Source organism: Carassius carassius, chromosome 4, assembly GCF_963082965.1.
Source record: "Carassius carassius chromosome 4, fCarCar2.1, whole genome shotgun sequence".
NCBI classification, from domain to species: domain Eukaryota; kingdom Metazoa; phylum Chordata; class Actinopteri; order Cypriniformes; family Cyprinidae; genus Carassius; species Carassius carassius.
The window spans coordinates 32,763,089-32,782,188 of NC_081758.1; the positions used below are offsets into that span (position 1 = coordinate 32,763,089).

Here is a 19,100-nt window from a genome sequence, read left to right on the forward strand (position 1 = left end):
AAATTGGCCATATGATTTTTATTCCGATAATAAATGGGGATGCACCCGCCACACCCCATATGCCATAACGCTCTCATTTCCCCAATGATTCGTGGTGTTTTACATTTATGTGTGCTGACTGTCTGGTTTGGATGAGACGAGCCTTTGCTGTCTATATTCGCCTTATTTACTTATTTATTTATTTTATTTGGCTGCCGGTTTGTAAGATCGCTTGTGTCCTCTCGGTTGCCTGGCAACGCGCGTGGCAGTGGGCGCTCCTGACCTTGCGTCCGCGACCGCGCACAGCGCGCGCGCTTAAAATAGACCCGGGTAGATTGACGTTAATTGAAAATAAGAAAAACGCAAGAGGAGCCGAGCGCCGTTCACACGGCTCGACGAGGGGAAAATGGGATATGTTGGATGGTGGGAACGATGAGATATGAGATTATTACAGTGCACGCTCGGATGCGATACCGGCTGAGCGATTCGGCAGGTGAGCCCAACATTTTCTTATTTATGGCTGATCTGATGCGCGCCGTCGGTTCTCAATTTCAGGCAGTGGTGAGAACGAACAATCCCGTGTAATAAGAGCAATTTTCCGATGCTGGTGAACAAAAAGAAATGTGGGTATTTATGAAAAAAGCGCAAATTGGATTGTGTTTGATTGTATGTGGAACGCGTTTCGACTGAACAATGAACGCTGGTCTAATGAATCCGCCGCATTGCTTGTATTTGGGAAATGGCTACGATAAAGGATATGTTTTTTTGATAAGGAAATATTTATATTTTCTTTCTTTGATTTGATTTCATTTTAACGGCATTTTCTTTCTCTCGGCTGCAAAAGCTCGTAATCGTAAAAGGATGAGCAGAGAGTGAGCGAGAGAGAGAGAGAGAAAGAGAGGGAGAGGAATTGGTAGAGAGAGGAAGAATTATCATTCGAATAACCTCAAAGCCATGATTTGCTGCAGCTGGGCTGTGATCTCGTTAATCATAGTCATTAGATGGCTGTAAACAGTCGGCTTTGTAATTCTACTCTGTCAGACTGCATCAACTTATTCGCATCTGTTTGAAAACACCTCTGCCAGCACCGTTATTTAGTTTTTCCAGGCCTGTCTGCGAGAGGGACACTCGGGGGTCGAGTCGCTCTCCGCGTGCATGCTCAATACCCGCTGATATATTAATCACGGGCGGCGCGTGACGCTGGGCGCGTGTGAATTAAAGCTGCAGTTCGTCACCTGTTGGAAAGGTAACGCCAGCGCACGCGGGAGTGCCAATCAGAAACCAGTGTCGAGATCGTCCGTGTGGATGAACCTGGGAAGCGAGACCCGTACAAAGTTCAAGTTGTCATGGTGATTTTACCATCTGTTGGCTCGGTTTGCTTAAAGCTTTCCCCTACGTGTGCGCGTCCAAAGGCAGTATGCTGTACGTTTATGATACAAAACATTAGTATTAGACGGTTCGTGGGAAGGGTCGTAACATCGCAGGTACATTTTCATGGGGTCTTTGTTATCGGATGTAAGGTGGTGAATACTAAATCTAGCGAGTGTTTTATAATGAAATGCCCCCGCATAGTTTATTATCCGAGCGCCATCCCGCCACTGCACCGTTCAGTCTACGGAGGAGGAGGAGGAGGAGGAGGGACAAGTCTATTGGTATTCATCTCTCGTATGGTAGTCTCTTTCACCGTCCCTTCCGTGAGTCCGTGAGACACACGTATACACACACTCACACCATTCCTAGTGAATGCAGAAAAGAAGTGGAACCCTACACCCTATATTAAACCTGAACAAGATATAGCATTAGGTTCATTTAAATAGAGCTGAATTCTCCAGTTCTTTGAAAGCTGACTTTCTCATTTCATTTATCGACCAGTTAAGTGGGGTAAATATCAAGGACCACAATCTTGAAACACATCACTGGCCTGTACAGCTGACCTGATTCAGGCGCGCGCCGTCCTCCCCTGTCCGCTCGGTACTGGAAAATGGGCACTGGAATAAACGGACTCCCAGTATTCTCTCGATGGACCTCCATATTCAGATTAACTGACCCAGATTACTAAAATGGAGGAACACATTGCTAAAATTATTTACAGAAATGCAGGGTACACGAGAGCGTTTGTTTGCATCTGCTGATATTCTACAGGTAGCGGTTCACTTCAGAACCATGGACAGCGACAAGAATGAACAAACAGTAAAAGATCGTTAAAAGACTTAAAGGGCTGGTCCATGCTATACATGTCATACTACATGGAACGTCATATGTTTTAATATATCAGATGACCTAATTTGTTCAACATGTTAAAAGATTAAAACATTTAGGCTTATTTCAATGCACTCAGCTTCAGCATTCATCATGGAAATGTTCTTGTTTTTGTATAATTTGTCAAATTGAATACTATGGTTTTAAAACCTGAGCTTGACCAGCGTTTATTTCTGTCAGGTGTCCTTTATTCAAAATACTTTACAGAGTTCAAAAGGTATTGCATAATTGGGATGACCGAGTTAGTTGCGCAAAGAATGATTGTAATTATTTTACCCTGTTGGTTGCTTTTTTGAGCATAATGACACCAGTTCAGTTAGCTTCTGTGTAAGACCTGGTTTATTTTGCATGGGATTATCTATTTTGTGTTTTTGTATTGCTTGCAGTTCTAAAGTTGAATTTACAGGAAAGGCAATTACATAAAATAGGTCAAATAAGCTAACACCTGCTCAACACACCAGCGTTTTACAGCACTGTAAACAAGTCGCTTCACACCTCTACGAATGCCAGGCAGAAGATATCAAAGATTTTAGGTTCTGTACTTGAAGTTGTTAGTGATTTTGCATTGCATAGTGCTTTGAAGCATTAAATCCATTTGTTTTGTATTTAATATTCCTGGAATAGAATTTGTAGGGTTTTTATATAAATATTGGACATTTTGATAATTTTATGTAATATCTCAGAGATAAAAGATCTGATACAGAATTCTTTGAATCTTGATTTGATCATTTAATTTGTTTACATATGTAAATAGTTGTAAATCAGTGCTTTGTTACACTTAGAAAGTGTATGTTTCTGGCAGAGCCTTGGTAAGACTTACCTATTTGGCATTTTTGTTCTGTAAACAGTGCTTTAAGTTAGGAAAGGGGGTATATTGAGCCCAACATCACCAAGTTTTTCTTTAAAAATGTTACAGCCTTAGTATCAACAAAACAGAATTATTCATTTATTGATAAAACTTTGGGGCTTTTCACATATTAAAAGTTGTTCATTAATAAATTGCTGTTGATTAATAATAGTTGTGAATTAGTGGCCCATGAAATCATGCACTTAAAATGCTCCATGTATATTCCTACATGACTTCATCATAGCAGACTGGCCAATGCAACATGTCTTAAAGTTTAAATCTGAGACATGGTAACTGCCCCAGATAAAGAAGAAGTGCAACGCAATGCACAGTTCCATTTACCTTAACAGTCAGATAAATTGTTTCATATTGATTTCAAATCATTTATATGAAACTTTATGAGATTCTGAATTTAAGCCATCTTTCAAAACAGTGGTTATTTGGTGCAGACCTCTAGGTCTGAACTTCGGCCAGGTTTTTAAAAAAGGAAGTAGATATGAACTCTTGTTTTGTGGTTGGTCCTCATCGCTGCAATGCAGGTTAATGAATGCTGTGGGTTTCAGCCCGTCAGCTCTATATGCTGCTATCCCAGAGCGTCATGCACTCACATTGATTTCGGATAAAGTAACTGCTCTACGTGTTTGTGGTCTAAGCATTGAATATTGATTCATTAGCACAACATGCATTCTGAACGCAAGCACTGCACTATGAGACTTAAGTCCCTCCCCCTCATAAGAGATCCCTCATAAGATCCACCTGCTGTCCATGACTGATCCCTTATGAGACTGAACCTTAGAGAGTTCATGTACACACTACTGTTCAAAAGTTTGGGTTTGGTAACATTTTTGTATTTTGTTTAATCAACAAACAGTAAATATGTAATATTTTATCATCTTATTTTTTAATCTGAATATTATTGAAAATTAAAATAACTGTTTTATTTCTTAATATATTTAAAATGTGTGTGTGTTTTCTACATTTTCAGAAGCTATTACTCCAGTCAGTGTCACATAATCCTTCAGTAATCTAAAATCTATCTAATGTTGATTTGGCTTTCAAGAAACATTTCATATTGTTATAAATGTTAAAAACAGTCTTGCTGCTTAATATTTTGGTGGAAATGGGATCTTTTTTTAAGGATTTTCAGGAAGAAGAATCAAAAGTTTAAAGGAACAGCATTAATTTGAAATAGAAATTGTTTGTAACATTAAAAAGGTCTTTCTGTCACTTTTGACCAATTCATTTTTCACTGAATGGAAGTATTAATTACCTGCCATTCTTGAACTTTTTTGTTTAATTTTTGGAGCCAACACAAGGTAACTTTTTAAGATACTGTTATGAAGTCAGTTTCCCTCACATTTGCTCAGGTGTCATTTATCATAACTATGATAATGTTCAAATTTTTTTTTTTTTAAGTAAACACAAGAGATAAAATGGGCATAGTCTGATCAATCGAAAATGTGATGTACAAATGTACAAAATGTACAAATTAGCCACCAATTTGACAAAACAAAAAATAGTCACTAACTGCCATGAGAATGTGTTGGTTCCACTAATGTTTGACACCCAGAAAGCCTAAATAAATTTTGAACATGATGCCTATTGTTTTATAATGTTTATTTTTGTTTTGGTTTTGCATTGTAAAGTTAATTTAAACTCCTTTTTATTTTTGTATTGTCTTTCTTTCAAATAAATGCGACATGGTTGAATATTGGTTATCTAATGCTATGACATTCATGCATTTTAACTTTGACATTAGGTGTCTCTTTTTGGGGCCACTGTATGTGTGTTTTCTAAAGGAAATTTTAATATGGTTCATATTATGACCAAAATGTGTATATGTCTGGTGTTGAGAGGTTCTGGCTCTTACACCCTGTTTGTGTGTATTTCAGGTTTGTGCTGAAAGGATCTGTGTGCTGGAAAAATGAACAGCATCACCTGCTGAAATCATCAACCAATATGGAGCACTTGATAGTGCACACCTGGCTGCGGTCATGCCCACTGGATCTTCCTGAGTGTGTGGCACATGTTTGATTTTGAACGCTAGAGTGTGATTGTGTCAAAGCAGAGAGTGTCATTGAGCTACTGACAGATTTCTCAGTGTGAACGTGTGTGTGCTGTTAAGAAGGGACCATGTGGTACACACAGTCAGCAACTTACCTGCCGCTTACCCACCTGCTCTGCCGACCTCTGAACTTTGCTCTGTGTTGGCTGCTTGTGTGGTCAGTCTCCATGGCAACAGCACTGACCTACCAGCCCACAGTAAACACAGCACTTGGCAGGCTAAGGGGGATGCGGGTTGCTGTGGCAACAGAGGGTCTGGGCCCTGTGGATCAGTACCTGGGTGTGCCTTACGCTGCCCCACCTGTAGAAGAGAAGCGCTTCATGCCACCCGATGCTCCATCGGCCTGGTCCGGCGTACGGAACGCCACCCGCTTCTCTCCTGTCTGCCCACAGACCATCCACAACTCAGTGCCCGACATCATGATGCCTGTCTGGGCCACATACAACCTTGACACAGTTGCTACATACATGCAGGAGCAGAGTGAGGACTGTCTGTACCTGAATATATACGTACCCACACAAAGTGGTGAGTATACATGCAAAATGTGCACACACATTCATTCATTCATATACAGAACACCACTGGGTTTGGTTCTTGGTTCCTCTAACAATGTTAAAAACAGTTGTGCTGCTTACTATTTTTGTGAAAACCTGGATACTTGTTTTAAGATTTTTGATTAAAGGTTCAAGAACAGCATTTAATTTAAATATAACTCTTTTGTAACAAGGTAAAAGTCTGATAGTGTTGCCTGACTTCAGTTTACCTTCTGTAGATCAAGCCTAAGCTTCAGTTTCAAAGCATCCCCAACAATGCAACACACATAATGCACCAAAACAGAATTTTGGTTGTAATGTTGGATGTAAAGAATAAAACGAAAAAATATTCCACTGGAGCCCTGTAATGTTAGCTTACAAACTCTACAAAGTTTCCTCACATCCTCTCAGTTCCTGTTTTTCTCAGCATTTCTAAGCTACTTCAGAAGCTTCTCTGATGTTAAGTTGAGTGCCCATGGCCAGATTAAACTGTGTGCTTTCCTTGCATTCTTTAAGTTGAACTGAAGCAGCATCTGTGTCCACTGGAGTGAACATTGAGAGCACTGTTTTGTCCTCATTTAAAGGAAATAGTGAATGGCTCTTGCTGAAAGCTGAAAGCTTTATTACTACAGGGTTCGGAGTGGGAAAGTGAACCCTTGTTGGTATCACACAGTAATTTAGAGAGAAGTCCACTGAGCTTTTATACATCACTCACTTAGCACAACCCCCAACACACACAAACACACCCATATGTTTCTCTGTGGTCTAGTTTCTATCTGCTCATCTAATTTATCATCCCGCTCTCTCCTCTCTCTCTAGGCACAAAGAGAACGGGCGACATGTCAGCTGACCCAGAGCGTTCAGAGGATGATGGTATATCCTGTTTTCATCATTCTTTCAGATTAATTCATTTTTAACGTTTTCCTATTCATTTTTTATCCCATCGTGTTTAATGCGAGAGTGAATAATCTGGAGGATATTTACACAACGTTGCATCATTTTCAGGATAATTTTAGAAGGTGGTATTTGCCCTGCTTCTTAGGGTGGTTTTAGGTGATTTTCTAGATATCAGCATCAGTTTATTGAAATGGCCATATTATCAACCACCACTACTGTAAACGTATACAGTACAGACCAAAAGTTTGGAAACATTACTATTGTTAATGTTTTTGAAAGAAGTTTCTTCTGCTCATCAAGCCTACATTTATTTGATCAAAAATACAGAAAAAAATGTAATATTGTGATATATTATTACAATTTAAAATAATTGTTTTTAAATGTATTATACTTTAAATTATCATTTATTTCTATGATGCAAAGCTGAATTTTTAGGATCATTATCACATGATCCTTTAGAAATCATTCTAATATGATGATTCATTATCAAAGTTGGAAACAGTTCTGCTGCTTAATATTTTTTCAGAACATGTGATACTTTTTTAGGATATACTTTTATGAATAAAAAGTAAAAAAAAAAAAAAAAAAAAAGAAGCTATGTTTTTAAAATATAAATATTTTTTAATAACAATATACACTACTGGTCAGTAATTTAGGGTCAGTAATTTTTTATCTTTCTTTTTTTAAAATAAAATCAATACTTTCATTCAGCAAGGATGTGTTAAATTGATAAAAAGTGATAGTAAAGAAAATATTATTACAATATATATTATTAGAATTTTTTTTTTTTTTTTGAATAAATGCAGTTCTTTTTAACCTTTTATTCATCAAATATATTAGACAGCAGAATTGTTTTCAACACTCATAATAAATCAGAATATTAGAATGATTTCTAAATGATCATGTGATAGACCGGATGTTACATGTGACACTGAAGGCTGGAGTAATGATGCTGAAAATTCAGCTTTGCATCACAGGAATAAATCATTTTTTTTAAGTATATTCAAATAGAAAACTATTATTTTAAGTTGTAATAATATTTCACAATATTACTGTTTTTCTGTATTTTTGATCAAATAAATGCAGGCTTGATGAGCAGAAGAAACTTCTTTCAAAACATAAAAAATAGTAATGTTTCCAAACTTTTGGTCTGTACTGTATATTTATATATATATATATATATATTTATATATATACACAGACACACACACACACAAACATAGATAGATAGTATTTCAAATGCAATCCCATTACTAGATTTAGACACTTTCTCTTTTTAAAGTTTAAGCAGTAATTCAATGATGAACAGACATTATTCACTTGCCTACCCTGTTATTTGTGAACATTTGAATTTGAAGACTACACTTCACTATGAAATTACTATAATCATTATAATAAATGAAACAAATGAAACTGAGTAATTTAAAGGAAGTCTTAGAGGCAGTTCTTGGCTGGTTACAATTATTTAAAGCTGAAGTCTGTCAGTGGTGCAGAAGATCTCTGGGGAGATTGTAAGCAGCTGTGAAAAACACTTCAAAACGCAGAGAGCCTCATGTTTTTTGTGCACTTCTGTTGATGTTTGTGTATGCAGGGCTTAGGGATTCTCGAGATGACCCGCGTCCTGTGATGCTGTTTATTCATGGTGGATCGTACATGGAGGGCACGGGGAACATTATGGACGGTAGTGTGCTGGCCAGCTACGGCAATGTCATTGTCATAACCCTCAACTACAGGGTGGGAATATTAGGTAAGGAAATGTTTTTTGAAATTTCAGTTTATTAAGCTGAAATAAGCTGTTTATTAAGTAGGCCTACAGCATTTTTCTGTTTTGGACATGCAAGGAAAGATACTGTCACTCCAAATGCATCATGTCAGCCATTACAAAAGCATCCAGTTCTTTAGAAGACCTCAATAATGTTTTATGAATGCTTTGGGGAGCAGATCTGTCCATTACAGCCGCATTCAGAGAGAATGCTGTTAGTGTGCTTCTTTTCAGAAGACCTCTGGTTCAGTTTATTAACAGCGACTATATATTGGTTAAAATATTTTATATTGAAGAAGAAGCTCTGAAAATGCACTGATATAACAGTAAAGCTGAACCCTAAAAAAAACAATCAGCTATAAAAGTGAACTAACATCATCTCCTCATGTTTACCATCACTGATGGCCTGACAGTTGCAATATAACCACTAAAGGAAATAAATGCTGTTTGTTTGAAGTACTCCTGATTTTACAGTTAGATAAATTCATCAAAGCTCTTTAGTAAAGTGGCAAATTTTACAGTGGTCTGGATTTTGTTGGTCTAGTTTTGGCTGGTTAGCAAGGCCCAGTTAGCCCCTTCTGGTAGATGCCATATCTACACCAACTAGTGATTTTCTGTCAAGCAAAGTATACAGTATACAAACAGAATAACTGGCAATGAAAAAAGAATTTGTAAAGAATTTGTAATGAATGGCTTTCTTTTGTTATAATTTATAACCCCACTTACAGCTACAGTATTTTCATAAGATTTCCAGCCATTTTCATAAAGTTGTGAGGCCATATTTACTTTTAGGTTCAAGGATTCTTTATGCATCTTTACACAGAAGGATACCCACAATCTCATAAGTAGTTCTGCTTCTTTAAACTGCAGTAAATTCTTCCAGTCAAAAACAGATATTATCGAAAGTTTCACTCTCAAGATCACTGATGAGAATTCATAAGTGAAATTTTGTCAAATGTTTCTGTCCCGTGTCTTTCTCTTAGGATTTTTAAGCACAGGTGACCAGGCCGCTAAAGGGAATTATGGTCTCTTGGACCAGATTCAAGCTCTTCGCTGGATCAACAAGAATATTGGATATTTCGGTGGTGATCCGGGCCGCGTGACCGTGTTTGGCTCAGGAATCGGAGCGTCCTGTGTCAGTTTGCTCACTCTTTCACACCATTCTGAAGGTTAGAGATCACACACCTTGAATAATATTAATGTTCAACTCATCATCTAAACATACAGATGCAGTGAAATTCTCCTGTGCTGTTCCGAACATTTATATTCAGATCGTTAAAATGTGTTGAAACAGAAGGACATGAGTGCACTTTCATAAAACTGTATTGAAAATATTAATTATAATTGCATAATGAATGAATTGGTTGGAAAACAAAATGTCTTTTTAAAATCTGCTCTGTAAATTAGTAATTTTCCATAATTTATTCATTTAATTATATCCTATGTAACACTTTATGAGAATCAGTCAAAGGTGTGTCTCTGTAAGACACGTACAGTGTATTTTTGCAGTCCGTTACTCAGAGGTGTCAAGTAACGAAGTTGTAGCGAATGCAGGAAGCTATCAATCAAGAAGTTATCAGGATTATGAGTTATTTTTCATTTTTAGTTTTTGATTAATCACTTGGATTAATCATTCATTTTGACAGCACTACAATGTTTATTGTATATAGACAACTAACAAGGGTAATTGTTACTAAGCATGCACCAATGTTCTTGTCTATTGCCCTCGCAGATTCCTGCAGCTAAGCTTGGATGTACATTTACACTCCATTAAAGGTTATTGATGACATGCCTCTGAAGTTTGACTTTTTGCACCATTACAATACTTATAGGCAACTAGTCATCATATCTCTAGTCCTTTAATGTATTTGCATTGTACTAAAGTGCGTTCATTTTCAATGGGCATATATGTGGCTGAAACATGTAGCCTAGTGCATCCCAAATTTTTCAACATGAACATTTTAATATAACATTATAGCCATTATGGCCTATGGCCTTTAGAAATGTTTTTTTTTTGAGGAGGTGGGGTAGTGCAGAATAGGCCCCTGTGGTGCGGCCTAAGCTTTTGTTCTTAATGGCATTTTTTTTTTCCTTACATTACTTTTACTTTTATACTTTAAGTAGTTTTTAAACCAGTACTTTTACACTTTTACTTGAGTAAAAAGCTTGAGTTGATACTTCAACTTCTACAAAAGTATTTTTAAACCCTAGTATCTATACTTCTACTTGAGTAATGAATGCCAATACTTTTGACACCACTGCCGTTACTGCTGAGACAGCTGCCTCTGCAGCCATGACCACTGTCACATCTGAGTTTCCGTTACCATGGTAATCTCTGCTGTAACCATGGTAACTCATCTCCTGCCTCATCAGCCTTATCCCTCTGTTGTGGGCCTTGAGTGTGTGTAGGTGTGTCTGTCACTGCAAGGCATGAGTGCAAAAGTGTGTTTTAAAGAGATCAGAGCCAATCACACACACCTGCAGGGATATTGATCCAACATCATTGTTTTGCTTCAACGTACAGTATTCATAACTCTCTGTCTCCCCTACATGTCTCATCTCTTTCTCTTTGTCTCACTGTTTTGTGTTTCTGCCTCTTTATGTCAGTTTTTAAAGTTAGCTTTTTCATATCCATATGATTTTATGATCTAATTATATAATTTTATGCATGCATTTGCTAGTACATGCATTTTAGAAAACTGTGATTTTGTACATGCTGTATTATTTTATAGCTCTCTCTTACTGAATGCATTTACATCCAGAATACACCTGGGTTAAAAATTTAGGTGGTTGTATACTGTAGGGCAGTGCCACCACAACTACTATCCGTTTTCCAGAAATTCTGCTTTCTTATGGAAAACCATCACTCTGGTTTTGTCCAAATTGACTGTCACTACCAATTTTTGCAATTATTGCTCCAGCAGGGAGCATCTCTGCTACATTCCATTTTTTGTGTGGACTGCAGAACCAGGTCATCCCCAGTGAGCAGACATTTGATTTTAGTGTGTAAAGTCAAGGGTGGCATACTACTCCTCCACCGTTGCTGTATCATTTATATAGATGTTCAAAATGATTGGACTCAAGCTACATCCTCTTCCTGGAGCCTTAGCGCTCTCTCTCCTCCTCATCCTTTTAGCTTTGCTTCCCGCAGTTTTGTTGCTACTCTGAAAAATACTGATAATGAGTCATTAGGATTTAAGCTCTCTTTAAATTATTCTGACTGCTCCAGACTAAGTGAAATATACAGTATGACTTCAAACAATTAAAAATCAATTTTACTGTTCACTAGAAAAGCTCTTCTGCAGACAAGGACAAATCTGCATATTGATGTGGATTTGGTTTCATTCCGTATGACTGAACATTGCATTGAATAAAATAATATTTTCTACATGATAGCAATAGAGGAAATTCACCGTTTCCAATGTGCAAAGATTACGTAAAGGTATTTTTTTACATATTTTGTTAAAACACATTTATTATGTTTTTTTAAACGCTATTTTTAAGGTCCATACACCTGACATTATTCTGTATAATATAATATATAATAAATACAAATAATAATAATATGAAATAATAGAAAACAAAAATGGTAAAACAAATAGAATCAACATGTTAATATCACACTTAATGTTTTTCCCCCACAGTATAAATGGGTCTTTAGACTTCATATTTGGGTAATTGTCAAAAAGGTTGAAAACCCTTAATCTAAGACCTCTTGTATTTAGTTTGACAATAGCTGGCTCAAGTTTCACCCTCTGAAATTCACAAAAAATTCAACTCCCATCTCCCAGCAGGATGTAGTTGTTGAAGTTGTTCCTCCACTATTTCCTTGTAGAGTTATTTGCATGAGTCAGAGATGTGTGCGTTGGTTATGGAAGGCTTGTCTTGGCAGAAATGATATGGTAGAACTGAAAATAACTGAAATGCTTTAGTCTCATGATCAAGGTTGTTGGAACTTGTTTACACGGCTTTCATGCAATGCCACCACAGAGTCATGACATGAGTTCATTACAGCAACAATCCTGCTGGAGCAATCTGTGTGTAAAAGCGTCTAGCTCAAGGCCACAATGGTGATGACTAATATGATGATATTGGTGGTCATGATATTGTTTTCTAGGCTTATCAAGTTCGCGATTAGTGTCTCTGTAGACATGGTAGCTGTCAGATATCTACATTGACTGCCTCAGAGTTGATAGCTGAATGTGAAGTATTAAATAAAAAATAAAAAAAAGTATCCACCACCGACCAGATGGGAGTTGAACATCATGGGTTGAAGCTCAAGCCAACTGATATTATATCATCGAACTGAATACAAAACTATTAGTGCAGTTGAATATTAAGTGTTTTTAGTCAGATTTAATCAGTAGCCAATACCCATAATGGATTCAGCTGGAGCATTTATTATATAGTCAGGAAAAAATGCCATAAAAGCAAAGATGCCCCTGGAGATAATTTCTATCATTGAACCTAACAGATTGTTCGGCAGATTTAAGAAGAAATTTAAACACTGAGAGGGGAGTTGATGAGAAATATATAATGATTTGCCTGAAGGTTGTGAGGGTCACATAAAGATGGCGTTAGTGAGTCTCTTAGAAAGCCCAGGATGTGGATGTCCCCTTCTTTCATGACCGACAAAAACACTGCAACTCTGCCCTTTTCAAATATAATAGCTGATCTGGAATATTGGCATGGCATTTACGGTTTTATTTTCTTCTGAAATTCTCTGTTCTCTCTTTAGGTCTGTTTCACAGAGCAATCATTCAGAGCGGCTCAGCACTGTCCAGTTGGTCAGTGAACTATCAACCTGTGAAATACACACGTCTCCTCGCAGAGCGCGTTGGCTGTAATGTCCTTGACACACAAGTATGATGCTTCTTGTAATTTTTGAGTGTTTTGAGTTATTAAAGAGACAGTGACAATGCAGTTGTGGGTATTTTGTGTAGAAACCTGTCGAATGAGAAATAAAAGCTACCATACCGTTGCTGTCACATTAGATTATGCATACTATGAGTATGTGAAATTTCATTGGACATTGTAACAGACAGGATCACAATTTACAATAATTAGCACTTAAAATGAGAAAATACTGTCCAGACATATGGGGTCCCTAAGATAGTTTTGAAATAAGTTTTTTATGCTCACTTAGGCTGCATTTATTTGATGAAAGATAAAAAACATTGGTATTGTGTAATAGTACAATTTAAAATAAGTGTTTTCTATTTTAATTTATTTTAAAATGTTATTTATTCCTGTGATAAACTCTAATACATTTTTAAGGATTCTTTGATGAATTAAAAGTTAAAAAGAGACATTTATTTGAAAGAAAAAATATTTTGTAATGATATAAATGTCTCGACTGTCACTTTCCATTAATATAATACATCATAGCTAAATAAAAGCATAATTTTTTTTTTTAATTCCTGCAATATATAAACTGTTGTTTTCAATCAATTTATGACATTTAAACCTTTGATTGGTCAAATTTCTTTGCAGGCCACAAAACTTAAACGTTTGTATTAGAATGCAAACGTTCTCTGCATGTGCCTGTGTTTCTCTTCTCCCATGTTTGCATAGATATGAATGGAAGAATATAAATTGAATACAAAGTCAAGTATGACGACAAATTTAGTAGAACAACAGAGCATAAATGTTTCATTCCTCACACCTGCTCAGGATAAGGTAGGGCCTATGATGAGTTAGCACAGTTTTTGATTAATAAAAAATATTTCATTTTTAACTTCAATTTAGTGTCTAGCTTTTTATGACTAGCAGTTTTTACCAGTGAATGTGCGGAGGCAGATATAATAGTTGTGTGTGTGTGTTTTATGCAGGATCTGGTCCTCTGCATGCAGAAGCGTAGCTACAGGGAGCTGGTGGAGCAGGAAATTCAGCCAGCACGCTTCCATGTGGCCTTTGGCCCTGTCATTGACGGTGACCTCATCCCAGATGACCCAGAAGTGCTCATGGAGCAGGGGGAGTTCCTCAACTATGACATCATGTTGGGCGTTAACCAGGGAGAGGGATTCCGGTTTGTAGAAGGCGTGGTGGAACCAGAAGAGGGCGGAGTTTCTGGCTCCGATTTTGACTTTACGGTATCAGATTTTGTAGACGGTCTTTATGGTTATCCAGAAGGGAAGGACACTCTCAGAGAGACCATAAAGTTCATGTACACAGACTGGGCTGATCGAGACAATCCCGAAACTCGTCGTAAAACCCTCGTGGCCATGTTTACGGATCACCAGTGGGTGGAGCCAGCTGTGGTGACAGCCGACCTGCACGCACGTTACGGTTCTCCAACTTTCTTCTATGCATTCTACCATCACTGCCAGAGCCCCATGAAGCCTCCATGGGCGGACGCCGCGCACGGCGATGAGCTGCCCTATGTGTTTGGTGTTCCGCTTATTGGTCCAACGGAACTCTTCCCCTGCAACTTCTCCCGTAATGACATCATGCTGAGTGCTGTCGTCATGACCTACTGGACCAACTTTGCAAAGACCGGGTAAATCAGAATACTCGCACATCAATACATATGCAACATTTTTGCAAAACATTATGCAAAATACTGTAGAATTACAAAACAACACAAGCAAAACATTATAAGTGAAAAAATTTGCAAAAATATTATTTATTCATGACATTCTATTGTCAGTTTTGCAATGTCATAATTAATTATGCATGATAATGCATTTTGTCACAATACAAGTAGCTCACATCTTATCACACAACCTCTAGTTAATGATAAAACAGGTGTGACTGGTAAACTAGTAAGTAGTCACTGTGACCTTGAAGTCGGTCACGAGGAGCATAGCAGAAACTGTGGGAGGAGAAGTGCTGAAAGTAGATGTCAATGTAAAACAGGGCATCAGCGTTCAACTCAATGAAACAGTGCCCTCTGGTGGAAACTGCATCTGTAGATGACCCACTTAAACACATACATTATTAGCTCATAACAGGGATAAGTTTCATAAATCGTTTATATGTTTGATAATATTGTTCAAAAATAAGTCTATTATGCTCTTAGGCTGCATTTATTTGATAAAAAAATACAGTAATATGGTGAAATCTATTTTTCAGCAAACATTTTTCCAGTCTTCAGTGTCACATGATTCTTCAGAAGTCATTCTAATATGCTGATTTGGTGCTCAAGAAACATTTCTTATTATTACAGTTGTGTGCTTAAAACTTTAAAAATAATTTTTGTGCAAGAATACTTTGATTAAAGAAAGTTTAAAAGAATAGCATTTACTTAAATATAAATATTTTGTAACATTATAAATGTCTTTACTGTGACTTTTGATTTATTTAATGCATCCTTGCTAAATAAAATGTAAATACATTTATTAAATAATATCTTATGGTCCCAAAATGCTTGAAATTGTTCCAGGTTTGCTGTTACATTTTGATACACTTTAATCAGCTATAATGTTAATTTTGATCACTAAATTGATATGCCATTTCAGTCAAAGCAAAATGTAAAAAAATAATAATAATGAATTAACATGGCATAAGAACTGTTTATATATTTCAGATGTAATTAATGAACTTTATCTGAATGTATCTGAATGTTTTGTTCTTTTTAAGGGATCCGAACAAGCCAGTTCCTCAGGACACTAAGTTCATCCACACAAAGGCAAACCGTTTTGAAGAAGTGACATGGGCCAAGTACAGTCCTCATGACCAGCTATATCTGCATATTGGGCTGAAGCCTCGTGTTCGGGATCATTATCGAGCTACTAAAGTGGCCTTCTGGAAGCACCTGGTACCTCACCTGTACAACCTGCATGACATGTTTCACTACACATCCACCACCACACGGGTCCCACCTCTTCTTACCACACACAGCTCTCACAGTGCCACACTGCGCCCAGGGGGCAACAAGGCTCGTACCCCTGGTAAACAGCCTCCCCAGTCCACTGCACGCAGTGGGCCACTGGTCATTGCCAATCCACGTGATTACTCCACAGAGCTGAGCGTCACAATTGCTGTTGGAGCTTCACTTCTCTTTCTTAATGTCTTGGCCTTTGCTGCGCTCTACTATCGCAAGGACAAACGGAGTCGACAAGACACGCCCCCTCAGCCCGCATCTCAGCGCCAGACCCCGTCCAATGACCTCAGCTATACGCCCACCTCCATCTCAGGTGGTAACCAAGAGGAGGGGTCACTGTGCGACCCGCTCCGTTTGACCCCGGCATCATCTCCACGGGATTACGCTCTCACGCTGCGCCGCTCACCGGATGACTTCCCACTCATGACGCCCAGTTCTGACACCATGACACCAAATAGCGGCATTATGACACCAAACACAGTAACCTTGACGCCCAATAGTGTTACCATGACGCCAAACACCATTACAATGTCACCCAATTCTTTGATGGGGTATCCCAGCATGCACCCTTACAACACTTTCACACATGGATACAACTCCACCAGCCTGCCCCACCCACACTCCACAACACGTGTATAACATGCAACAGAACCTCCACACGCCGACACAAAACACTCACATCCCACAAATCTTTACAACACACACATCACAATGAGGGATTACTGTACACCAGATCAAACCAGTGCAAACTGTTTACCAGTATTCAAAATGATAATAGCATGTGAAACCAATACATGAGCACAATCAATGAATCAGTACGCCCCATCAGTATAAACCAGAATAAACCATATGAACCTGAAGAAAGTGTCACCGCAGCACATAACAACAGTTTGAACGTACTGCTTCACGTTTGACCATTGACAAATTTCACATTATATGAGCAGTTAAGAAGCACCTCTGTGGAATAAGATCAACAAAATGAGCAGATTACCTGAAGGTGAGCTGTAGTACCGCTGCCACCTCTAGGTGGTGCTGCAAGACTGTAAAAACCCTGCAGGTGGTTTGATCCGCGAGAACAGTAGGGGTCGCTGGAGTCCCGTCAGTGGTTCAATCATGAATCAACCAAGCACTTACTGAGATTTGTAATAATGATAACCTGTAATAACAAACATATTAATGGCTATTGTACAGTATAACATGTATTAACATCAATGTACAGACAGCTTTTTTGAATGTGTCAGAAAAAAATATTTCTAATCGTTTTTAAGATCAAATTATATCCATAGCAAAGAAGGTCATTTGAAGCTCAGATTGATTTCGAATCCAACACTTTTTCCCCTTACTTTATAATCACAAAAGAAATTACTATTTTATACCACACCTCTCTCTCTCTCTCTCTCTCTCTCTCTCTCTCTCTCTCTCTCTCTCTCTTTTTTTCCCCCTTTTCTCTCTGTGTACGGGTACATCGTGCATTTTACTTTTGGTATAATCTACTCATTTAGTTGTAGATTATGCAAACAGATCTCATCGAGTATTTTAAAGAACTAAGAGTGTCTGAAGATTATTCATAAGCGTGAGAGATCGAATGTGTACAATTTTCAAGTTAAGCATCTTTAGATAATTTGTGTCTTGCTAAATGTTATCATTTTGTGTAAATGCTTTTCGGTCCTTTTAAATCTGTATTGTATCTGAGTTTGTTCGATATTTTTAGTGAAAATGTTCGAACTCAATTTGAAAGATTTTTTTCTGTGTTTATCAGTAATAATATGACATCACTCATACAGTAATATGACATCACTCATGATGTGATATTACATCACACACGCTGTGATAGGACATACAGGCTTTGCTGAAAACTTACGGTTAATCTTTTCTTAAAAAAAAAAAAACCTTGCTTGTGGTGATTTGTATTGAACACAGGGCTTCTCTAATGAGGGTCATTCTAAAATATCATGTTTACTATGGAGCTGCACAGAGTTTGCACAGGGGATACAGTAGTGTAGTCATGGTGTCAGATCCTGCCAGATGGTTAGATTCTCCATGTTACCAATGCTAACCACCCCTGCCATGATTTTTGTGCCAAATTTACGATACAGTTTTCTTGGTAACCAGCAGAAAGTTTGTCTGTTAACGTGTTTGTGTGAAAGTTCAACAGCTTTATAAAAAAATATTTGCAGTATTTACAACCGTTTGAGTTTATGTGGACTTTGAAGAGAAAAGACAATGGCAACTGGATGCGTGGAGTTGGACAGCAGCAGTGTGTCTCTCCTGGATGAGGATGACCTGTGTGCAGCTGTACAACAGCTTACAGAAGTCTGTTCTTTTATACTCTGTATATTTCTGCCTCAAATTTGCAGTAAATATTGGGTTTGCCTAAAAGTCCTGCTTCTTGTTTATCAAGAATTGATTTGGAAGTTTTTGACATGGTCAGTCATGTCATGATCTCATTGAATTTGAGAAGTGTCGCATTTAAGCTATTTAAAGTGCATTCAGGGTATATGGTGTCAGGTTGTGTGTTTCCTGGGAGCTGAACTTAGGGCTAACATTACAAGAAAAAGTCAAAATGTCAATTTTAATTTTTTTTTTAAATGGCCTGAGTAAGGTAAAAAAAAAAACTTTCAGTATTCCTCGCTCTTTGAGATGTTCATAAATAAGCCAAATGTTTTGCTTTAAATCTTCTGATATCAACAGGTTTATCTGAGAGTTAACTTTAGAGCTGAAAAACATCTCTCTATAAAGACCTCTGTAAGATTTCCTCACTAATACAATGAAGGCAATGTGTAAATTTCATCAGTGTTTATTTATGTACAAAAATTACACAAAAAAAAAGATTTTCTTAGTATTTTTGTCTTGTTTTTTAGTGATAACCAGCAATATTTAAGAAACAAATACGTAAAACAACAAATATATGCCCGTGGAATATATAAATAAAA

At 37.5% G+C, this 19,100-nt stretch overlaps 1 protein-coding gene across 1 annotated transcript; it reads left to right on the top strand.

Moving 5' to 3' along the window:
* The first annotated feature begins 135 nt into the window (after positions 1 to 135).
* LOC132139827 (neuroligin-3-like) lies at positions 136 to 18,546 on the top strand. Its single transcript, XM_059548450.1, has 8 exons — positions 136 to 472; positions 4,978 to 5,675; positions 6,503 to 6,556; positions 8,172 to 8,327; positions 9,326 to 9,511; positions 13,081 to 13,205; positions 14,174 to 14,841; positions 15,924 to 18,546. The coding sequence occupies exons 2-8, from the start codon at positions 5,219 to 5,221 to the stop codon at positions 16,804 to 16,806; spliced, it is 2,529 nt and encodes an 842-aa protein (XP_059404433.1). The 5' UTR covers positions 136 to 472; positions 4,978 to 5,218; the 3' UTR covers positions 16,807 to 18,546.
* The last annotated feature ends 554 nt before the right edge of the window (positions 18,547 to 19,100 follow it).